The 26121-nt window shown below is 32.0% G+C and overlaps 1 protein-coding gene across 6 annotated transcripts in view; it reads right to left on the bottom strand.

The window, feature by feature from the left end:
• Nucleotides 1–14863: 14863 nt before the first annotated feature.
• LOC119601490 (mucin-5AC) overlaps nucleotides 14864–26121 on the bottom strand; it is a 59647-nt gene continuing 48389 nt past the window's right edge. For 4 of the 6 annotated variants that reach the window (XM_037952443.1, XM_037952445.1, XM_037952446.1 and 1 more), the window contains 6 exons: nucleotides 23664–23752; nucleotides 21589–21815; nucleotides 21082–21532; nucleotides 19452–21019; nucleotides 16459–17325; nucleotides 14864–16356 (listed from right to left, as the gene is read on the bottom strand). In XM_037952443.1, the coding sequence (XP_037808371.1) occupies nucleotides 15499–16356; nucleotides 16459–17325; nucleotides 19452–21019; nucleotides 21082–21532; nucleotides 21589–21815; nucleotides 23664–23752 (4060 nt within the window). In that variant the 3' untranslated portion in view covers nucleotides 14864–15498. The remainder of the gene's footprint in view (nucleotides 16357–16458; nucleotides 17326–19451; nucleotides 21020–21081; nucleotides 21533–21588; nucleotides 21816–23663; nucleotides 23753–26121) is intronic. The other 2 variants (XM_037952447.1, XM_037952448.1) reach the window with 1 other exon arrangement.

Below are 26121 nucleotides of genomic sequence, written 5' to 3' on the forward strand. Positions count from 1 at the left end.
TATAGGTGAGAGCTCCGACTCTGAATTCTCAGATGGTTATAACAAATCCCAAAAAGGATGAAGTATATCAAATGGTGAAACAGGTGAGTGATAGCATAGATAAATGTCTAGATCATCTTTAAACCTAATAAGAATCAATAGCTTGTACTTTTGTGTGCCATCGAGGTGTTGCAAATTAAATTACAAAATCAATATACCCTTTCTGATGATAGGTAAATGAATTCAGTAGATGAAGGCAACAAATATTCAATGCCGTAAGAAAAATTGTGAGAAGAAATTCAAACTATAAAACATGAAAAAAACATCATTTACTTAGCGTAACTTTTGTCTGAATGTTTACCTATTTAAGTATGTATGTATATCCGTAGAATAATGCATTTGTACGTATGTATGTAATGTATGAGTTTTCACTTAAATTATGGTCACTAAATATCACTACTGTTCCTGTTGTTGACATCATGGTCTCTATGGAGTATCCTTTGTATAACATTATCATATATCCTTCTATTATGCATGTGACATTGTAGTTGTCATATGTAGACTATATCTTGCTGTTGTTGTTCTTGTAGTATTTGTTGTGGTCATAGTGTTGGTATCGTAGTAGTGTTGTTTCTGTCACCACCATCACTACTACAACTACTATCAACATCAACATTGTCATCATCATTAAAATTTTGTTGTTATTGTTTTGTTTTTTTTTTTTTTTTTAATAATAATATTTTTCATCATACCATATTAAAGTTGTTGTTTTTACTCTTGTTGAACTCTTGAATATACTATACATACATATGAGCTTGTATGCACATTTTCTTTTCCAGAGTGACCAAGGTTATTATACTTTAGATTATAATTGTAGAAGAATCTAAATATGTATGTATGTTTATGTATCGAAATACATAAACACTTATATATAATGTATGCATATGCATTAGGATTACGTCGAATACGAAATGAGATTGTTTCAGGATATCTTATTCGAAAACCTTGTAGTCCTTTTACATTTCCGTTCTACGCGATAGATACGACCACGAAAAAAGCTCGATAAAAGTACATTTTCCTGCTACATGATAGTAATCCGGGAAGAACTGATTCCTGAAATGAATTTGAGATTTTTTTATCCTGATCTAGTATATTAAACTGGGAAGGGTTGATTACTGCTTTTATATCTTGGTTCAATGTGCCTTAAAATTTTTTTTTGCGATATTTGTCTGATGTCTGAGCACATATTTTGATCTCCATCCTATTGAGACTACCTTACTGAGAATTCATACATACATATGCATATAAGTATATGTATCAAAAGCAACACATTGTATGTTGAGTGTCAACGTTTTACCTCTAAACCACATGATGCATCATGTCTTATTACGTACAAATATATAGGGGTGTGATTTTGTATACAAAGTGTATATTAAACACACATACATACATATGTATGTATGTAGGTATGTATTTTATCATTATTACTTTATGGTTAAAACTGTAAGCATTTAATTAATTAGTTTGATATTTTGCTTTGTTTTTGTGATAGGGATTGTATGGTTTTTAATCTTTTTTTTTTTTTGTCTCCTTATTTTTAATTCTTTATTTTTCTTCTTATCTCTTGTTTTCAAGGAATATGACAAACTAATTAAGGTGTAGTTTGTGGTTTTTTGTACGACGATTAATAGAATATAATTAATTGTTTGAAACATTTTATTTTATATTTACATAGTGATTTAAAATAAAATTATGTTAAAGATAGTAAGTAAACACATATGGGCAATTCCATACCATCTTATGTGTCATTTGTATACATACAAAGTGGTGCAGATATTGTAAAATTAGGAGTAATTGAAAATAATTTTACCATTCTGTTCCATTCAGAGAATACTATATGTGGAAAAAATTAATTGCACTTTTGAACCTTGTTTTATAAATTATGGAGGGAAATAAGAGCATATCTTATGTAACAAAAAAGGACTTTTTTTAAATACATGTAAAAATATACGAAAATCTGTGAATTATGTAAAGTATTTGTAATAATGTAATGTTTTGATTTTAAACAGTTTCTATAAACCAGGCGACTAGGGTCTGTTATGAACGGATCCTCATAAAATAAGTAAAGGAGGGATAAATCACTATGTTCATACACATAAAACTTATATATACCAATTTTTATCATAATACTAGTGCTTATAAGTGAGTTATGGACGTCTATGTGTTTTTCTGCAATTAAACTTTGTAAGAGACATACTACCGATCTTAACGAAAATCGCTAGTATATTTTAGGCTTTTATAGGTATGAGATCTGCCGAATGATTTATCTTTTCATGGAATTGCCCATATGAGACATTTTAAGGGTCATAAGAATCTTTCAATTTCATGCATTAGAACTAATTGACTTTTAAATTGATTTTATTATTTCATTTGTAACACAACGATATATTAGCAGTAGATTAGCAAACGTATACACATTAGGCTTGTAGAAACAAGTAAGAAACTATAGTTGGGCGTGGCCGACCATATAGTATCCTACACCAATTGCGAATATTATATGTGATTCATTTTCAATAATAAAACATTTATGTTGAAACTTACATAGGTTCCAAATAATGTCTGTTTATGTACGGCTGTATGCTGACTAGGGGAAATAAAAGACCCTATTTCAATAATTTTCAACCGTCAATGGATCCAACGAAGAGTATGTGACAAATTTTAACAAATTATATTGAAAATTGCGAGTTGTAGCGTGCACACATGATTAACACGGTCACAAAGTCGGACATAGCTAAATCGAATCAGAAAGTGATTCTGAACCGACTGGTATACTTAAGGTCAAATATTGTTGAACATCAAAAACATCAGCTCATTGTGCCGATTTTTAGATACATAGTAGTATATTAGACGTAGTTAATAGATAAAAGGCCCAAATCGGAATGTCCGCTTGTATGGGAGAAATTGAGCCGATCCTCATAAAACTTATTGTTGTAAATTATGTTTATATAAAACTTATTTGTGACAAATTTCATCGTGATATTAGTGTTTATAAGTAAATTGTGGACATTCAAGTCATTTTCTGAAGGGGACTTTGTATGGGGGCTAGGGTCAAAAAATGCCCGCTCATTACGATCGGTGGTGTCATTTAGACTTATGTAAAACTAAATTTTGCCAATTCTTGTTGAAATATTAGATCATTTTACATAATTATGAGGTCAAAAGTTCTATTCGGGGGGTCCGGTTGTACGTATGTAAATGTGAAATAATGGACCGATTTCAGTAGCGTTGGCCCTTGGACCAAAAGAAGCGCACGTTCCAAATTTCATCAAATTATCTCAAAAATTGATACTTGTAGAGTGCACACAATGTTTACATGGACACACAGACAGACGGATGGACGGACAGACGGACATAGCTCAATCGACTCAGGTTATAAAGGACATATTTAACGTTTTTCAAGAAAGTTAGCTAAAGTCCTTTGGACAATTTTTGGTAGGAACAATAGGTGAAAAGTTACACTCATTTGATAAAAACCATGTATGGCCAAAATGTCTAACTTTGGCCCCCTCTAACTCCGGCATTTCTTGACCGATAGAGCTGTGTCTGGCCTACTATTTTTGACACGAAATTGCCCATATATGAACTTATCCCGATTATTTTATGAAACAACTATATGATTTATATCGATACAAAACTTATTTTAGTTTAATCAAATAAATTTTATTTGTATACACTGGAACCCATTCCTCGGAACGTTGTTGTGGTTCTTAAATACTTCTAAATAGTTTTCAAGGAACTAGTTCTTTGAAACTAGTTGTACATTACTAATACACTAGTTCAATGGAACGCATACTAGTTCCGAAACAACTTCTTGAAATCAGTTGAAAAAATGTCAAAAAATTAAAAATCCATAAAATTTATTTTATTGAAATAGAAAACGCTTTTATATGTATTTTTCTGCATAGAACTGGACTATAAGGAATTAAAGAGATTCCTAATTGCTAATTGCATTGTACTGGAAGAATGGAAAGTGAGCTGAAGATTGTAGGTGCGGCAGAATGATCATAAATTGTTTTAAACATTATGTATGTCTGTAGTACATGTTAGTACGTTTTCTTAATAAAATTGGTAGAAGAATAATAATTCCTCAACAGTTTCTCAATTCTGGTCTTAATCTTAATAGTTTCGAACAAAAAACGCAGGAAAAAAGAACTATTTTAAGTTAAAGCGTATACGTTCTCTAAAGCTTCCTTAGAACTAGTTCCGAGGGTGACAAATTCAAATAAAAACAAGAAATTATAGTCGGGCGTGGCCGACCATATGATACCCTACACCAATTGCGAATATTAAATGTGATTAATTTCAATAATAAAGCATTTCTGTTAATCTTATATAGGTTCCAAATAATGTCTGTTCATGTTCGATTGTATGCTGACTAGGAGAAATAAAAGACCGATTTCAATCATTTTCAACAGCCATCGTCAGTGGATTAAGAAAATAGTATGTGACCCATTTTAACAAATTATATTCAAAATTGCGATCTGTTGCGTGCACACAAGGTTTATACGGTCACAAAGACGGACATAGCTTAATAAGGACAAATATTTTTGAGTGTTACAAACATCAGCACATTGTGCCGACTTTTGGATAGATAGTAGTATATTAGACGTAGTTAAAAGATAAACGGCCTAAATCGGAAGGTCCGGATGTATGGGGGCTAAGGCAGAAATTGAGCCGATCCTTATAAAATGTGTTATTGGGAATTATCTATATACATATATAAAAATGAATGTGTGTTTGTTTGTATGTTTATATGTTTGTTTGTTTGTGGGTTTATTTGTTTGTATGTTTGAACGTTATAGACTACTAAACGGCTAAACCGATTTTCTTCAAATTTTCACAGCACATTCCTGTATGCCTGGCAATAGGCTACTTTTTATTTCCGATCATGGCAAAAAATGACAGTGTTATTTATAATTATATTAAACTTAGTTGTTCCAATTTTTGGGAAGATAGTAGTATATTTATAGTAGTTATGAGCTAAAAGGCCCAAATCGGTAGGTCCGGTTGTATGGGGGCTAGGGCAAAAATTGGTCCGATCTTTATAAAATTTAATGTCGACATTTATGTTTATATAAAATCTATTTGTGGCAAATTTCATCGTCGTACTAGTGTTTATAAGTGAATTGTGGACATTCAAGTCATTTTCTGAAGGGAATTTTGTATGGGGGATAGGGTCAAATAATGCCCGATCATTATAAAAATCGACAGTGTTATTTATAATTATATTAAACTTAGTTGTGCCGATTTTTGGACAGATAGTAGTATATTTGACAAAGTTATGAGCTAAAAGGCCCAAATCGGAAGGTCCGGTTATATGGGGGATAGGGTAAAACTTGGTCCGATCCGTATAAAATTTATTGTTGGGAATTATGTTTATATAAAACTCATTTGTGCCAAATTTCATCGTGATACTGGTGTTTATAAGTGAATTGTGGACATTCAAGTCATTTTCTGAGGGGGACTTTGTATGGGGGCTAGGGTCAAATAGTGCCCGATCTTTACGAAAATTACTGTAATTATTAAGACATATATAAAACTAATTTTTTCCAATTTTTGTAGAGATAGTGGATCATTTAACATAATTATCAGGTCAAAAGCCCTATTCGGGGGTCCGGTTGTATGGGGGCTAGGTGAAATAATGGACCGATTTCAACCATTTTCAATAGCGTTCGTCCTTGGACCAAGAGAAGTGTATGTTCCAAATTTCATCAAATGATCTCAAAAATTGCGACCTGTAGAGTGCGCACAAGGTTTACATGGACACACAGACAGACGGACGGACGGACGGACAGACGGACATAGCTTAATCGACTCAGGAAGTGATTCTGAGCCGATTGGTATACTTTAAGGTGGGTGTAAGACCAATATTTTTGGGTGTTACAAATATCAGCACAAACGCATAATACCCTCCCCACTATAGTGGTGTAGGGTATAATCATTGATGAAAGAACTGTTTCCAGAAGCGTTCCGTAGAACGAGTGTCGACTACATAACACTTCCACAGAACCAGTTCCGAAGGTGACAATTTCGAACAAAAATCGTTGGTCTCAACGCCAAAGTATAACGAGTACAGGCTATAATCATGCGTTCTAGAACTAGTTGTGGAACTAATATGTATGTATATTTAAAAAAAATATTTGTCAACATTAAAAAATTCTTTAGTAGAATATTTATTACTAGTATGCTTCCTTTCTCAATTCCCCAGTTGGTTAACTTGTCATGTAAATATAATAAATTATTTTTTTAACTTTTACTGCATGCCTCACAGAAAAATTCAAGTTACTACTTTTAAATGTTTTTACCATTTTAATGTCATGTTTATTCCGTTGCAACTTGACATAATATCCGATATAATGTGGAAATGCTTTAGTAAATATTTTCCATTATTTATACAGGTACATGCATTTGTTGTGGCAAAAGTATATAATTTTACAATGTTACTGTAGTAAAAGTTTTACTATATATGTATAAATGTATTTTTAAAGCATTAAATTACACTTGATTTCTTTAATTTACTTTTTATGAATATATGGCTGTAGGTATTATTATTTGAGTCTTAACTGAATTTATTTTTTTTTTTTTTTTGTCGAAAATATTATATATTTAACACTGAGAGGGACTTTTTATGGGGATAAGGTCAATTATTGATCGATCCTTATAATATTTGACGAAAATTTTTTGGAATCCAAAAAACATGTTTGTGTAAAATTTTATATATAAACATTATTTTTTAGCTAGATCTTAGCGACATAGAAATTTTCTGAGGAGGATCTTATATAGGGGAAAGGTCAAGAGATTTTAGTTGCTATAAAACCAATTTATAAGCATTAAAGTACTTATATGGGGTAGTGTCAATTATGTTCCGGTCCACATGTATCCTCTAGTCTAGTCTATAGTGTAGTCTATAGTCTAGTCTATAGTCTAGTCTATAGTCTAGTCTATAGTCTAGTCTATAGTCCAGTCGATAGTCCAGTTTATAGTCTAGTCTATAGTCTAGTCTATAGTCTAGTCTATAGTCTAGTCTATAGTCTTGTCTATAGTCTAGTCTATAGTCTTGTCTATAGTCTAGTCTATAGTCTAGTCTATAGTCTAGTCTAGTCTATAGTCTAGTCCTATAGTCTAGTACATAGTCTAGTCTATAGTCTAGTCTATAGTCTAGTCTATAGTCTAGTCTAGTCTAGTCTAGTCTATAGTCTAGTCTATAGTCTAGTCTATAGTCTAGTCTATAGTCTAGTCTATAGTCTAGTCTATAGTCTAGTCTATAGTCTAGTCTATAGTCTAGTCTATAGTCTAGTCTATAGTCTAGTCTATAGTCTAGTCTATAGTCTAGTCTATAGTCTAGTCTATAGTCTAGTCTATAGTCTAGTCTATAGTCTAGTCTATAGTCTAGTCTATAGTCTAGTCTATAGTCTAGTCTATAGTCTAGTCTATAGTCTAGTCTATAGTCTAGTCTATAGTCTAGTTTATAGTCTAGTCTATATTCTAGTTTATAGTTTTATCTATATTTAATGCGTAAAACCTTAAAATTTGGGGATGTTCGAGACAATTTCGAAAAATTTTAAGAAACTTTTTTTTGAAAAATTTATGCTAAGATCAGGATTTTCAATCACTGGTAGAGAAGTTAGAGCACTTTCGGACATTTAGTCTTTGATTTTCCTGTATTTAGAACAGTAATGCGCTTGACAGGTGTGCCTATAAAAATGATGTACACGGAACACTTTAATCTACATATTTACACGTGTAGGTTACTAACACATATTATAAACGTACTCTTTACCTTTAATTAATCGTACTAATAAAACATTTGAATATTCCGGTCAAAATTTAAGCAGATACAAAAAAGTTAAAATAAAGCCACACATTAGTTCCATGGAAAACCATAATACCAAGAAATATGATAATTTTACATCGTTTACAATTTGATTCGTCATAATTATGAGCAGCTTCGTTTGTATTCATCATTTTAAAATATAAAATATTCTCTTTCATTGCTAAAATATTGTTGTACAAAGAAAAGCGTTTCGTATTCTAAAAATAAAATCTACGCTTGTATTATTGGATTAACAGAATAGTCATTTCGTTTCTAAGGTTTATAAAAAAAGAACTACAAACTGCTAAATATTAAGAAGAGTTTTCTATTTAATCATTTGTTGCAATGGAAGTAAATAAATTGAAGTTTATTAAATAGTCAATTATAGTCAACTAGCGTCTCCTGGGTGCTTCGCTACCCTAGCCAAAATAAATACATACAAAAAATCTATAAATTCTCATTTAATAAGGACCGCGTGTCATGTTTTCCGGTTAACCATTATAGAGAATCCAAAAGGTACCATTTGAAGAATGAAAAAGTACCAAAGAGTTCCCACTTACAGAATATTGTTCAGTCAAGACCATGTATGTTAAAATTCATGTTCTTAACTTGAATATTTTACAAAATTCAAAAAGTTCCACTTATGACATAAAAAGTACTAAAAAAGTTCTCTCTTAAAGAACCTTATTCAATGAGGACCGTGTATGTTTAATAATCATGTGTTTTGAATTCATATTATAGAACATACAAAGAATATCATTTTAAGAAAGAAAAAGTACCAAAAATGGAACAAATTCTTCCTTAGTGGAAAGTACTATATATCACAGATAAAACTCAAACGATTCAATTCTGCATTAATTTGTTCCAAAAAAAATGTGCTTTCAAAAAGTACCAAACAATTTACTCGAATTTGGTCCTATATAGGCCTTAGTACTTGAATTTCAAAATAATATACCAATAGCTTATTTTTTGTGAGTAAATAAACTACTTTTTCAAATTTTATAAAAAATGGCTCAATGAGTTTGAATAAAATTAAATTTCCCGTTTTCCCCTTTTTGGTACTGGGAAAAAACCCAGTGAAATAGCAAAAATTTTGTTTCAATAAATATTACAGAGTTAGTCCGTAATTTAATAGGAATTCTTTAATAAATCGAAAAAGTTTTCTTAATGTGCTAAAAAAGTACCAAAAATACAGTTTTCTCCCTTTTACACCCAAAAAGGACTGAATTTTAAAAAAGCACGAAACAGGTGTCACCTAATTTTGGAAGATATATTCAAAATATTTAGAAAAATTGTATTTTGTTTATTAGTTTAAAAGTTATAAAGGGCCAAAAAAGGTACCAAAATCACCTTTGTTACACATTTTTACCCCTTAAAAGTACGAATTTCAAAAAAGTACCAGACACCCATCTGCTTATTTTAAGAGTAGATACAAGTGAATTTAAAATGTTTCTATATATATATATTATACCTACTTCTAAAAATATTTTAGTCGTAAGGGTTTTCAATTTTATACAAACGAAATGTTTCTTTTGCCAACCCAATTTATAATTTTCGTGTTCATTTTAATTACTCACATCATAACATTTTAGTTTTTGATTTGATACATTTTTACATTCTTCTTTTTTTTAAAGAAGAGAAAAAAGTATTCATTACAGCTAAAAAGTTAAATGCTGTAATAAAAATAGATTAAAAATAGGGTTAAAATATACACGCTTTTTATATTTTGTTCTACTAAGCAGTAAATTGCAAACTCATTAAAAATTTGTTTTAATTTTTTTTCCATTCCCTATTTGTTCTTATGATTTTTTTTAATAACTACAACAATTTTTCGTTTGCTTGAAAGACCTTTTTAAAAACGCAAATGAAAAAAATTTACATTCTATTGAAACAATGTATTTTCTAGAATTACTTTTTTTTTTGTTGTTGATATAATCCTTGAAAGGATATAAAAACGCGTTAGTACTTTTTGGTGTTTGTTTACAAGCAACCTAACCGCCCACAATTTGTTTTACAACAATAATGAACATTCATGAAGTGAAAAAAAGGGAAAATTAAAATAAACCTTAAGTATTGAATAACAAATTTTAAATTAAATTGAAGCTTTATTTGAATAAAATTTTATTGCATCGAATTTCGAAATAACAAACAAAATGTTTCAAATATTGATGTTTTAACCTATTTGCATAAAGATGTATAATTGGTTTACTTATGCGTTTGTTATACCATTATGTGTGAGTAGTTATATTTTTTAATAGTTCTTTCTATACCTAATTTACATTATACCATTCGACTTAGAAATCACTTCGTGAATGGTTCAACAATCCGCATTTATCAAGATTTCTTTTGGTTTCAATATTAAAAAACTCTATTCGATAACCCCAATGAGACGGGGACGAGGTGCCTCCCCAGATTAAGGTAGTCCGATGTTAACTTCGAAGGGAGGGTGCCGATGATTGCAATACACAAATATATTGGTTATATTCCGTTAAAACTATGTCCGTCTCTGAGTCCATGAAGATCTTGTGGTCAAGGTTCGAACTTGTATTTAATACAAAGTATCCCGTTGTTTATGACTTAATTTTCAATGTAAGTTTTTGCTGGGTACTTACATATTTTGGACCATTTTTGAATTTTAAAGATTTTGTGGTATGTATTTAACTGTTGAATGTTTAAGTACAACTGTACTGATTGAGAAACCTTTAGGAGAAATTCTAAATAAAATTTTAAACTTTTATATTGCTAAATTAAATAACGGTCACTATTAGAAATCTTTCATCCTCCATTTAAATACTTCACAGTTAGTCGCTGTAAACATTGGAATATCATTTCTAATTTTTCTGTATTTGTATACCCACTATCACAAAAGACTTTGTCATTCCGCTTGTAACACATCGAAATATTATTGGTCATAGACCGTCAGCCTGTTAAAACACGATAGTATCAGAACGAACGGTTGAAATTTTATTTCCTATAGGTAATGTTTTTATACACACCATCAAAAAAAGGTTTTGTCATTCCGTTTGTAACACGTTGAAAAATTGGTCATAGACCCACAAAAGTATTTATATTCTTATGCATCTAGAAATTGTACTGTGATGTATGGCGGATATGCTCAAACACAAACAAGTTGTACAAAAACAAAAATCTCTCTATCAATTTTGATAAGGAACGGTTGATAATTGACCCTAACCCCCATATAAGGTCCCCTTCAGAAAATGAATTTAACTCTCACAACTGGCTTAATAACAGGATCTGAACCTGAACACCTATGTAAGGTTCCCTTTAGAAAATGACTTTAAGGCTCATATATGAATATAGCTTAAATATATGAATATAGCGATGAAATTTGACATACATAAATTTCTTACGAGGCAAAATCTTTCCACTGAATTGTATGAGAATCGGTGCATAATTGTTCCTACCCTCCGTATAAGACCCCCTTCAGAAAATGACTTTAACGAAAATGCGAGTACAGTTATGAAATTTTACATAAACAAGTCATTTAAGAATAAAAATCACTCAAAATTTTATAAAGATTGGTCCATAATTAATCCTACCCTTACATAGAAACCAACTTTCATAAAAGTACGAATACAGCGATGGAAATCGAAATAAAATATTTTTATAGGAATGAACAATTCATCATTCCGAACGGTTGTATGGGGATATGCAAAATAATAGACCGATTTTAACCATTTTCAATAGGCATCGTCCTTGGGTCAAAAGAAGAGTATGTACCAAATTTCATGAAATTATATTGAAAATTACGATCTGTAGCGTGCGCATAATGTTTACATGGACACACAGACGGACAGATAGACAGGCGGACGGACGGACAGAGGGACATAGCTAAATCGACTCAGGAAGTGATTCTGAGCCGATTTGTATACTATATGGTGGGTGTAGGACGCATAATGTCCTCTCCACTATAGTGATGAATTACGACATTAACAAGTTCTCTGTAAAAACAAGTAAGAAATTATAGTCGGGCTAGGCCGACCATATAATACCCTACACCTGTTACAAAAATAAAATGTGATTTTGTTTTCATAATAAAGCATTGTAGTTGAATTGTACATTGCCTCAGATATACTTAAGCCATTTATTGTTGAATAAAATTGTGGACATTTTAGTCAAATTTTGAAGGGGGCTTTGTATAGGTGCTATGGTCAAATGAGACCCTATAATTATAAAATTCATGAGAGTCATCAAGGCTAGTATAGCACTTGGTTTTGCAGCTTTTTGTTGAGATACGAGTATATTAAAAATAATTATGAATTTAAAAGTCCTATTCGTCAGGTTGGGGGCTAGGTGAAATAATGGACCGCTGTTAACCATTTTCAATAGGCTTTATCTCCGGTACCATAGAAGATCATGTGCCAAATTTCATTGAATTATCATCAAAATTGCGACCTGTAGTTTGATTACAAGGTTTACAAGCCCTATTCCGCGATTCAGTTGTATGGGGGCTAGGTGAAATAATGGACCGATCTTAACCATTTTCAGTAGGCTTCGTCCCTGGGACAATAGAAGATCATGTACCAAATTTCATTGAATTATCTTTAAAATTGCGACCTGTAGTTTGATTACAAAGTTTACATGCACGGACGGACGGACATAGCTAAATCGACTCAGAAAATGATTCTAAGTCGATTGGTATACTTTAAGGTGGGTATAGGACCAATATTATTGTGCGTTACAAACATCAGCACAAACCCAATATACCCTCCCCACTAAAGTGGTGTAGGATATAAAAAATCTATGTACAAAATTTGATGAGTATCGATTCGTAATTGACACTACCCACATATAAGGTCCCCCTCAGAAATTACTTAAGAGATCGTTGCTGGCTTAAAATTACGAGTACAGCGATGAAATTCGAATAAAAATAAGTGTTATACGAACCGAAATCATATTTTACGACAATCGTTATGGTTAAAATTAATATTATTTTTCTAAAGAGCTCGGTCGATAATTGTCTAAAGCCGTATTCCAAATATCACCCTCATGGGATCATTCCTTTTACGACATATGGTTTGGTGGTGGGTATATAAGATTCGGCATAGCCGAATATACTTGTTTTAAATCGGAAGAACTCTGTCCATAAATGACTTAAGCCTTCATTAAAAGCCCTATTACCCTGATGTTCAAATTAATATCAATTTATGATAATATAAAATTCAACATAAGTCTAATAAATGAGTAATTTCTTTTGACAATAACAAAAACATCAATTGATAAATATCGAAGTTTGTTTTTTGGGAAACCTTCCTATTAGGGCATATGATTTAATAGTGGATATATAAGATTCGGCATAGCCGAGTATAACTTGTTCCCTTTAATTTCAACTTAAAAACATGACCTATTAACATTATTTACATTTAAGTGAGCGTGTGCCAGTAAAATCGTCTTTAATAAACTAATAAAAAGGTCCTTTTGTTTTATCTTCTATTTTTTTTTTTTTTTGTGTATTTAGTTGATACTGGGGGGGTTAAACATTGAAATGTATTCATTTGTAGTAAATTCTTTAATAAAACTATATATGCTTTCATCTTAAAGTTTATGACTTTTCTACTTTGACTTTTATCGTGTGCTGCCTATAGAAAACTAAGAAATTCCTTTGAAATATTTGAGTTTGTTACATTTTAATGCTACTTTTTACATTTGATTTTATGTATGTGAATTCGGCTTTATGAATTGGGCGGTTATGGAGTGTATTTTTATGTTTGTTTATTATTTTTATTGTACTAATGTTTTTTATTTGTAGTGAATAAGTAATTTATTGATTGTTGTATTAGTTGGTACGTCGAGTGCCTATTGGGATTTTATGATTTTCAGTGTTTTTGGCTAATATAAAATTTTATGAAATTTATTTATGTTTTCTTTGGCTTTAAGAGGGTATTAAAGGCTTGATTTTTTAGGATATTAAATGCTTGATTTTGTTTTTTTTTTCTTAGTTTAGATTTAATTAGCCTTTATTATACCCTACACCACTTTAGTGGGGAGGGTATATTGGGTTTGTGCTGATGTTTGTAACGCACAATAATATTGGTCCTATACCCACTTTAAAGTATACCAATCGGCTCAGAATCATTTTCTGAGTCGATTTAGCTATGTCCGTCCGTCTGTCCGTCCGTCCATGTAAACCTTGTAATCAAACTACAGATGGCAATTTTGAAGATAATTCAATGAAATTTGGTACATGATCTTCTATTGCCCCAGGAACGAAGCCTATTGAAAATGGTTAAGATCGGTCCATTATTTTACCTAGCCCCATACAACTGAACCCCTGAATAGGGCTTGTAAACCTTATAATCAAACTACAGGTCGCAATTTTGAAGATAATTCAATAAAATTTGGCACACGATCTTCTATGGTACCGGAAACGAAGCCTTTTGAAAATGGTTAACATCGGTCCATTATTTCACCTAGCACCCATACAACTGAACCGGACGAATATGGCTTTTAAGTTCACAATTATGTTTAATATACTCGTATCTCGACAAAAAGCTGCAAAACCAAGTTCTATACTAGCCTTGATGACTCTCACGATCTTCTATGGTACCTGAGACGAAGTCTATTGAAAATGGTTAACATCGGTCCATTATCTCACCTAGCCCCCATACAACTGAACCCCTGAATAGGGCTTGTAAACCTTGTAATCAAACTACAGGTCGCAATTTTGAAGATAATTCAATTAAATTTGGCACACGATATTCTATGGTACCGGGAACGAAGCCTTTTGAAAATGGTTAACATCGGTCCATTATTTCACCTAGCACCCATACAACTAAACCGGACGAATAGGGCTTTTAAGTTCATAATTATGTTTAATATACACGTATCTCGACAAAAAGCTGCAAAACCAAGTTCAATAAAATATAATTATATTTACAATACTTAGCTCGACTTTGATTCGATCATTGTACTAAGGAAATGCCGATAATACAAATGTTTAATTTTTATGCTCCAACTGTAGTAAATAATTAAAACAGTCAAATATTTTATAAAGAGCAAATTTTTTAGTTTTATTTTATGTTATTTTTTTTTTTAACAAAAAATTGCAATTTACATATTATGCTTTTATTAATAAAACAATTCAAGTTGTAGTTAATTGAAATAAATAATCTGATAAAACAATTACAATATAAATATTTTCCAAAAACAAACAAATCATAAAAAATGGAATCTGTATTATTTATTCTATATAATTTTTATATCTTTTGCTATATGTAACAACAAAAATGTTTATATATTCAGTTTAGTTTAAATTAAATAATGTTATTTTTCTAATAAACTCGTATACTTTGCAATTTTGTTATTTAAATTAAACCAATTATTTAAATTTATTCGATATGTTAACCTAAATAAAAGTAAATATTTACTAACTATTTTAAAAATCTTATCAATTTATTTACATTTACTATATAGTTATTTTTGTTGCTTTATTTTACTTCTAACGAATTTTATTTTAGATAAATAAACTATACATACTCATACATACACACATATGTATGTATGTAGTTAAAGAAATATCTGCACTTAAATTTTATTGAATGCATGTTACTAACAAACAAATATTTAAATAAATAAAAAAAAAAAAACAAATAATTTTAAAGTACTAAACAAATAATTGCAAATATTCACAAACAACCATTGCCCCAACAGCCACACCAAGGTATCTTGCCACCAGTGTGAGAACTTACAGATAATTTACGCCTTTGCGAGCGCAAACTAAAACTGGCCGATGACTCTCGTGATGATGCTAAACTATTTGAATTACGATCGGAAAATGAAGCTACAGTCTCGTGATTGCTATCCCGACGGGAATGATGACTGTGATGAGGATTTGTGTTGCTCACCAGAGAAGAGCTGTGTTGATGATGATGGTGATTGTGCTGATGGTGATGATGAGTCCCATTGGTACCTCCACTTACACCACTAATACGTTGATTACCATGTGATACAGTGCCATCGGAGTGACGACGTGAACATTTCGAACGCATGGCATTGGCAGCAGCACAAGCAATTTCCGCTGCGCTGGCTTTTATTGCATCTTGACTATTTTTACGCGGTTGTTGATGTTGTTTTGTCAATGGTGACACAACGTTTGGATAACTATTACTATGGCCATGATTGTGAGCTAGTAGCTGTGATATACCACTCGTATTGGAGCTGTTGCGTTGATGTTCTGGTGTTGAATTGGGCGTGATTGCGATAGTGGGCGGTGTTTGTGTTATGGCCAGTGGTGAACCTTCAAGTTTGCGGGTGGAATGTGGAGTGTTTGGTGTACTCTGGCTAGTCTGTTTGATGTTGCGTAATGCCGGATTTGTCATGACAGCATGTAAGTCCATACAACTACCACTAGTTGTGGGTTGAACTTGAAACGTAGGCATTTGAGTACGCAAAGCTGGCGAAGGTTTTTCTGGTGTTCCTGGGCTATCAGTGTCGGCACAAACTATGGATACTCGTCGAGCTTTTCTTTTGGCATTTTCCATACTCTGCAAGTAATCAATTTATATAAAAAAGAAACAAAATTTTTAACATATTTTACTGAAAAAATTTCACCAAAAATGTCCATATCATTGTTCTTCTCTACTCACCTCTTTCTCATCTTTTACATCATTTACATCATCCTCATTAATATTTTCCGTCATATTACCATCCATATCTAGTGATCTTGTTATATGTGTTGGCTGAGATCGAAATTGTGCTCTTTTGGCAGCTGCATTAGCCAAAGCAGCATATAATTGACTTTTATTAGGCGATACACCAGCTAGCACTGGAGAATTTGTACTAGATTCAGTTGTTGGCAGGCAACCAGTTACAGAGCTACTTCTCGCTATACCAGCACACTTAATATTCAATGGTGTTGGATATGATCGGTTTGGTGGTGTGGGTGGTAATTGTTTACCATTTATGGGTTTTGGTGTATTTACATTCGTAACCAGTGGTGACAAAGGCAACTGAGCTCTTTGACTTAATGGTGAATTCGTTATGGGGGAAGTTTGTGTTGCTGTAGCAGCCACCATGGGTCCTGTAGTGGTTGCTATAATTGCAGCCTTATTAATGCGATCAAATCCTATGTATTTACGATTTTCCGGAAAAGGTTGCATTGGATCCGGTATATGTGGCGATGGACTGTCTGTATGATCTCTTTCCAGAGATCTTGTTCTTCTAGCTGTATTTGTATTCGATTCCGGACTTGTTTCACTATTATCTTTAGTTTCCGCTGGCTTTATTGTAGGATTATCACCTTCATAGGTTAGCAATAAATTCATTTCAGATCTGTATGGTTTATTATTTTTATTGTTCTGCTGCAGTGGCTGTTGCTCAGTTGTGTTAATTGAATCTGTAGATTTATTGTTTAGATTATCACGGGATTTGTTTTTTATTAGTTGTATAGCTAAGATATCTTCTGAAATTGCCTCAATGTCGTTCAAAATTGACTCTAAATTGGCTGAGTCAGTCTAAAAGTATAAGGAACATAAAATGACTTTTGGAAATTGTTTAATTTAAGCAGAAGCATAAATCCTATTAAATTTAGTTTGTTTAGTTATAAGTTAGAAACATGTAGTATAAGTATAGACATAAAATTAATAAAACATAATCAAATATTAGCAGCAGGTACGATAAACCTAATCGCCCCTACATTGATAAAAATTCTAATGTTTGTAATGTACCGAAATGTAGTCGTAGAAACACTAAAGTACATTTGTATATATGTATATACTGCATCCTTGTTGAATTCTAGGACAATATAAAAATTATAATCTGTCTGTCTTATAAAAATTTGATAGGGTCTAAATGGAACTAGAGGGCAAATGCTGGGTTGTTATTGAAAAGGGGTAAAATTTATATATTTTGATCCAGCAATGCCTTGTGGTTTCAACATGATATCTCACACATAAATTGTTTTATTTAAATTTAAATATTGAAGTAACGCGTTACGTTATAACGTTAAGGGCGCCCTGAAACAAATGTTTTCGACGTTTCCAAGTAAAATTAAACCTTGGTGGTTGGGTCAAAAATGAATCGATCATCATCAAATTTGTTCCTACAAAACTTTTTATGCCCACCATCAAGAAAGATGTTTTTGTCATTCCGTTTGTAACACATCGAAATATTCGCCCATAAAACTATATACATATGTATATTCTGGGTCCTTTTAAGATACTAAGACGATCTGGCCATGTCCGTCCGTCTGTCTGTGTGTCTGTTGAAAACACGATAGAGTGTTTTAGAGCTAGCGAGCTAAAATTTTACAAAAATACTTTTAGTTGATGCAGTTTGATTGGTATTGAAAACGGGCAATATCCGTCCACGATTTCGCTTAGCCCCCATATAAGGCCCGCTTAAGAAAATGACTTTATCGCTCATAAATGGCTAAAAGAAGCATCTATAGCGGTGAAATTCGGCACAAACATGTTTTATAGGAACCTAAAACTCTCTGTAAATTTCTATAAAGAAAGGGCCATAATTGACCCTATCCCCGATATAAAGTCCCCTTTAGAAAATGACTTAAACGCTTCTAACTGTCTAAAAGAAGCATCTATAGTGGTGAAATTCGACAGAAACATAATTCGACAAAAACAAGTTTCGTATGAGCCAAAACCTCTCTACTAAATTTTATGGCGATCAGTCTATAATTGACCCTATATAATCCTTATATAAGATTCACTCCAGAAAATTACTTTAACGTTCATCTATGGCTCAAAAGTCTTATAAATTACGGTAGTTTTATAGGAACTGACATTTCTCAACTGAATTTAATGAGGATCGACCTATAACTGATCGGTTTCCTTTAGAAAATTACTTTAAACCTCATTAAATTAAAGAGCTAATTGAACATAAATCTAATAAATGAGAAAATTGCTTCGATAATATCAAAGTTTATTTATATATAAGGCAGTATTCTTTTTCGACAATTATTTGATGGTGGGTATATAGGATTCAATTTATAGATAAAATGAAAAATGTTATGTTATATCGGAACTAGATATATATGAATAACAAATTTTGACACATTACTAGTGTTTATAAGTGAATTATGTACGTTTAAGTAATTTTCTGGATAGGGACTTCGTATGTGAGCTACGGTCAAATGAGGACCTATTATTCAAAAAATCGTCAGTACTGTTTTGGGCTCATATATCGTGGTCACCTAGTCACTAGAGCCTAGTAATACCATGAATCGTTTCACTTTTTTCAATACCTATATTACTTAAATACATATACGAATGAGAAAAAAGAAGTATAAAGTCTAATTAACGGATGAAGACTTCAATACCTTTCATTTGAGATATGAATCAATTAATTCTAATTGGAAGTTTTTGGTGAAAATTTAATTTTTCTCCGATTTAAAACATTTTCAAAAACCATTTTCATATACCAAATTTTGTTAAATTATAAGGGTGGTTATTTTTTTCCAGTCTTGGTTTTATTTAATTACAAAAAAATTTTCATTTCCACATAAAGAAAAGAATCTACATTAAATTTTTCATTCCCCTTCTCCTCAGTTTTGGGATAAATTCAAAAATCAATATATAAAATGTTCAAAATCTATTTATTTCCTCTGATAAAAACCAAATCTCACCTGACACATCGAATCGACAACAATACAATTTGTTGATGTGGTTGACGTTCTCAATGATGTTGTTATTGGTTTTTTAAAGGAAGAATTTATGGTTAAATTACATGAAACACTTGATAATTTTGCCATCGATGACAATGATGATGGTGATGACGTTGATGTTGTTGACGTTGGTGACACAGTTGTTTGTGCTGGTGGTAGTCGTGGCATAATATCAATACAACCGCCACCACCAGCAGCAATTGCAGATGTTATAGTAGTAGAAATACGAAAACTTTGTGCTGCTGATGATGCAGCTGTTGGTATCGGTTGATGTTGTTGCAATTGCAACTGTTGTTGTTTCGCTATACAACACTTAACAATCGATGACATCAGGGGTTGTGTAACAGCAGAAGCGGTGATTAAATTATGGCAAACATTTTGTGCGATTGCATAAACAGGATCATTAGGTTTACGAAAGTTAATATTGGAATTTATAAATTTAAAACAAGCTGCTGGTGGACATGTTGTTGATGTTAAATATACTAAACTCGATGTTGTTCGTAATGTTTCTGCTGCTGCTGTTAGTAATGGTGATGATATTGTTGTTGGTATTGTTAGTAATGGATTTAAAGAATTACATAAAGAATTAGAAGTTAAAACAGTTGTTGTTGTCATTGTTGTTAGTAGTGGACATAAAGTTTTTAAATTAGTTTTCATGCTGGTGCATAAAGTGTTAGTACAGTTTAATGTTGCTGTTGTTATTGTTGTAGTAGTGGCAATTGTAACTTTAGCATTAGAAGTTGTAGAGGTGATAGTAGTGGCATATATAGTTGGCGTTACATATACATCATCGTTATTAGTTACAACAACATTATTATGTTGCTGATAATGACGCATTTGATGTTGTCTACGATGATGCAGTTGTTGCCTATTTCTTTGATGTTGAGTGGAACTTACTTGTGCTTGGATTGTTGATGTACTGGTTATGCGCTGTGGTATTGGTGGTGGTTGCACGGTTGGCTTGTTGGGTGGCCTATAAGGTGATGCCAGGGCATTGGTCACATAAATATCGGGAGGTTCACATTTATGTTGTGGCAACAATGATTGCGCTTGAGATACTGTTTCGGTTACTGGTGGTGGGGGTGGTGGTAAACGTTTTTGATTTGCCAAGGCTGTATTTAACTTCAGTTTGGGTTTAATGGGCGCAAAAAAGTGCTTAGGTGTTGTATTGCCATTGTTTTCGCCATTATTTATTGCTGCTGCACTTGCACAACCATTAGGCGGCAATATTGTTATGGGCACTGTTTCGATAACGGGACTAGTAACACTAAGATCGGTAGGTTTTTTCGGCAATGCAGGTTTCCCATTCGTGGTTGCAATGTCTATTGGAGGAGGTGGTGTCACTGTGGTAGTAGGTACAAATGTAGTTAAAGTTTGTGCTGGTGAACGTTTTGTCATAATGGGCGATATAGAGTTGACTTGATATCGCCTTTGAGCAAAAGGTGATTCCAGATTATAGTCCCAACCATTAGTATGCCTAACAATAGTTTTGCCCGAATTGGTTGTAGACGAGCTTTCAGGAGTGCTACCTGTAAAATTATTTGAATTTTTTTAAACCATTTTCATTCAACAAACTATGTATAACACTTACCAAAATTTGAGTCCATGTGTTGCTGCAAAACATTTTCGAAATATGATAAAGGTGGTACTACAGCCTGCAAATCATTCAATTCATTTGCTACTAGCTCTATAGGAGTAAGAGGTGTTAACGGTCCCACTAAACTAGGAAGGGTGGTTTGCGAGCCACTTATATCGGGAGTATAACCTAAAAGGTTTTCAGCAGGATGCGTTAAAGCCACTTCACTATTACTAAGTGTTTCCTCAGACACCACCGATAAATGATCAAAATTTGTTAATTTGCTTGGACCAGTAGGAGAAGCTTCTGTTGTAGAAGAATTAACTGTATCATTTTGTGATGACACTTCTGGTGTCTGTTGGCCTTCAGCTATATCTGCCAGTTTTTTATTTTCACTACAGCATTCTTCATTGCAGGCAACATCACCTTCTTCGTGGCAACAGCAAGAGTCACAGGAATCAGAATCCTAAAAATATACTTATTTAGAGAACAGTTAAATTACTTTAAACTCGTTTCGTTTACCTCACTATTACATCTACTATGTACACCATCGCAAGTGCAGCCACCATCATTATATTGACAGGAACAAGTATTACCTCCGCTACATCTAACACTATATACACCATGTTCATGTTCTATAAATTTCGCCTTAACACGTTTGTTAAGTCGATCGCATTCATCGCGTAACGTCCAAATTTCTCGTCGTAGTTGTTCATTTTCTTTACGTAAACGTTTTATATCTGTTTGTCCTGGAATAGAGAAAATATTGATAAATTAAAATTAATAAGACAATAAATTAAAATAAATGTAAATTGTTAAATTTGTAAATATTCTTATGTATTTACAAATTTATATATAAGTGATATTTTATACCACTTTAAATGTTAAATGATTATAATTATATGTCAGCAAACACTAGCTTTCACATAGTCCACTTTCCCAGTTCATTCCCCATTCAAGTCACCTGGACCTAATGGTATTTAACCAAAACGTTGTAAATGAGTTGGTGGTTATTGTATATGATACTGGATGAATGTACAACCCTTATACTTAGAATAAGTGTGTCGTATGTTCTTCTCTTATGATTGTGTCGGATAAATGAGAAGTGTGCTGTGTTGAATGATGATGGATGAAAGGTATCTTATACAAGTGATACCGTTGAATTTTCCTTCCTTGTAGAGGTATGTTCAGAGTAAACTCAGTTCACTGTGAGTTAGAACAAAGTCTCGGCTTTTTTGATGGATTCGTACTTCGGTTTACCGGTTACGTCTTTAGGTGCTGTTGCTGACTCATCCCATCTGCGTGGTTGTAAACGAAAGTGATGTTTTTGCATCTCGGAAGTTAAGCAACGGGGCAGCAATGGTCAGAGATTTGATAGCTCAAGTACTTGAGCAAAGTGCACGTATACTAGATTGCCACCTGCGTGTAAGAAGCACAATGGGGCTGAGGTGAGTCTTCGCAAAAACTCACCCAATGGTTGAAAAAGACCACAATGAAATACGCCAACATTGCAGTTGTTCACGTAAAGCACTTCGACATTTCTTGTCCTCTGTCCAGACTCAATGACCTATTGAAGTCTAAAATACATGAGTGGTGTGGTCTTAACAAAACACACACTGCTATAAATTTATACACAACTATTTAAACATTATAATGCCCCGAGGAACAGCTGTTTTAAGAATTTCATGTAAGAATATCTCTCAATCGATGCGTATTAATGTACCGTTCGTGAGAAAAATTAAAAAAACAATTTTGTTGAAAATAGGCGTTAGTTCCCTACCATTGATTGAAAGTTTTGATCTCAGTGAAATATGTTAAAAAAAATGTTCGGCAATCTCTTCCAAATGGATCTCAAAAATTTTGTGCTTATGGCGGGAAAAATAATTAACATTTTTCATAGAGTATTTTTGGTTCAAAAACGAGTTTTAGTAAGGGGAAATGGACCAAATCATTTTTTAAATATTTTTCTGTATAAGCTAAAAATTGCCATAATCATTTGAGAAGTAATCCTACAAACAATTGGTAACGGGACACCCTAACGAACATATGAAATTTATATTCAAACAAATGAATGAAATTCGATTAATGCAAAATCATACAATTCCAAAATCAATGGGTGTTAAATGATTTTTGTTATTCCATTGAAATTTTAATATCTATCAACGTTTATTTTGTTTATATTATTTAGACCGTTGACTAAAATCGATGATGTTAAATTGTTTATGAACATTTTCATATTAAAATGCATGTTTACAGAAACACTTGAGGTAAAACAATTGTTTTATAAATCCTTTAAACTTAAATGGCGTGAGAGTCTATGTGTAAATACAACTAAAACACGTTGTTTTCAACAAATTCATAAAATTTTTGTTTATTTGGCAGATCTGTAAAGTATTTATTTTCCATGTACATCAAATTTAAGATTTAGAAAATACATGTGTAATAAATATATAAATTTGTATATTAACTAATTGCTAAATTTTGGCTAAAAGCCAAATATTGTCAAAGGCAATAAATTGTTTATTTACTTTCTAACTGTGTCACTTTTTATAAAAACTTTATAGAGTTAAATATAATAAATAAGAAATTTAACTCACCTCTCTCTACCTCAGCATTAATGTTGATGGTACGTAATCTTAATTCTTCATTTTCATAGATCATGCCACGCGATGACTTTCGATCCAATCTATAAGACAAAAGAAATTATATTTTGTTATTAAGAGTTTAAGATAAAGTTTTGTTATATTTCAAATTTGCCTTCTCAATTTATATGGACCCCACTGTCTATTGATATCTAACAACATGTTTTACTTAAATTTTTTTTTCTAGAGCTTTTATAAATTTTCCTTTAATCGTAATTTTTTTTTAATCTAATAAATATATTTAAACAACCACACAAAAAAATTAATCTTTCTTTTTAGTCTGAATGTTGTAAATAAACTAATTTGCTTATCTAATGTTCAATATAAAAATATATATTTATTTTTTTTTTACTTTAACTTCGTGTTTTCATTTCAACAATAAAAATATTCATATATTTGTTTTTGTATCTTTTTTTATCAACTAATAAATTTATTTATTCTTTATATATAGTTTTTCCCAAAAAAAGAGGCGAATCCATAGCTAGAAACACGTTTGATTTATACTAATAAGAAAATTCAATGTTTACAAATAAACAAATAAATATCTAACTATAACTATAGAAAGTAAATAAAATCAGTGGGAGAATAGTTTTAAAATATACATATTTTAATAAACATAAACAAATACGACAAAGGTAGACAATATTCTTTAATGTATTTAAGATTATCCCAGCAAACTTTTTAGACAGTTATTTTGTAAGTAATATTAATTAAAAATTAAATGGATCATTAATAATTCTAAGACGATCTAGCCATGTCCGTCGTCAGTCCATCTGTCTTTTGAAAATACGATCCTGTCCAAGCAATAAGAGCTAGGGAGCTGAAATTTTTCAAAAACATTCTGCATCAATGCAGTTTTTTTGTTATTGAAAATGGCCATATCGGTCCATGTTTTCGCATTGTCCCCAATCAAATGGCCCCCTGAAAAACAGTTTCAGCAGCCATAGCTGGTTTAAAAACACCAGCATAGCAATGATATTCCACACAAACATGTTCTATATCTCAATTGAGCTCCCTGGTTTATTTTCCAACACACGTACGTAACTTCCAAACTAAGAGAATGAGAGCTTGGAAGTTTTTTGATGGAGTTACACATAGAGAAATCTCTGTTGTTAAACATATAGATAAGTTCTTGCTTGCCGAAAGTTATTTTTGCATATGAGAATGTTTGATATTTAATATTTATTTTAATTTTAAAATATCTCAAGAAAAATTATCATTAAATATGTAAAAAAATTTATTTGAAGAATTTTTTTCTGAGTAATTGTAAAAAATAATGGGAATTTTAATAAAGGTGAATCAACGACATAAACTCCTCCTAAAAAAATACCCGCTACTATGTTAATTCTTGATATACAAGCCTATTTACAACATAATCCTGTAAATATTTTCAATTAATTGACATTTATAGCACTGTATATGAGCGCAAAAGTTCTTATATACCTAACGATCCATTATTTGTTTCATTTTTTCAAGGAGTATACATATATTAAGATTCATTTTGTATCTAATTTTGCAAATAAATGCATTTCCGAGAGCAATGTTCAAAAATAATAGGTCGTGTTTAAAATTTTTCCAATCCTATTCATAAAAAATCCACAAATTTTAATGTTTTTTATACCCTACACCACTATAGTGGGGAGGGTATTATGCGTTTGTGCTGATGTTTGTAACACCCAAAAATATTGGTCCTACACCCACCTTAAAGTATACCAATCGACTTAGAATCACTTCCTGAGTCGATTAAGCTATGTCCGTCTGTCCGTCCGTCCGTCCGTCCGTCTGTCTGTCTGTCTGTGTGTCCATGTAAACCTTGTGCGCACTCTACGGGTCGCAATTTTTGAGATAATTTGATGAAATTTGGAACATGCACTTCTCTTGGTCCAAGGACGAACGCTATTGAAAATGGTTGAAATCGGTCCATTATTTCACCTAGCCCCCATACAACCGGACCCCCCGAATAGGGCTTTTGACCTCATAATTATGTTAAATGATCTGCTATCTCTACAAAAATTGGAAAAGTTTAGTTTTATATATGTATTAATAATTCTAGTGATTTTCGTAAAGATCGGGCATTATTTGACCCTAGCCCCCATATAAAGTCCCCCTCAGAAAATCACTTTAATGTCCACAATTCACTTATAAACAGTAGTATCACGATGAAATTTGGCACAAATGCGTTTTATATAAACATAATTCCCAACAATAAATTTTATAGGGATCGGACCAAGTTTTACTCTAGCCCCCATATAAGCGTACCTTCCGATTTGGGCCTTTTAGCTCATAACTTTGTCAAATATACTACTATCTCTCCAAAAATCGGCACAACTAAGTTGGATATAATTATAAATAACACTGTCGACTTTTATAATGATCGGGCATTATTTGACCCTATCCCCCATACAAAATCCCC

This window comes from Lucilia sericata, unplaced genomic scaffold, assembly GCF_015586225.1.
Source record: "Lucilia sericata isolate MDLA Ls3-8-SP2 unplaced genomic scaffold, ASM1558622v1 Contig000169F_arrow, whole genome shotgun sequence".
Taxonomy (NCBI): Eukaryota; Metazoa; Arthropoda; class Insecta; order Diptera; family Calliphoridae; genus Lucilia; species Lucilia sericata.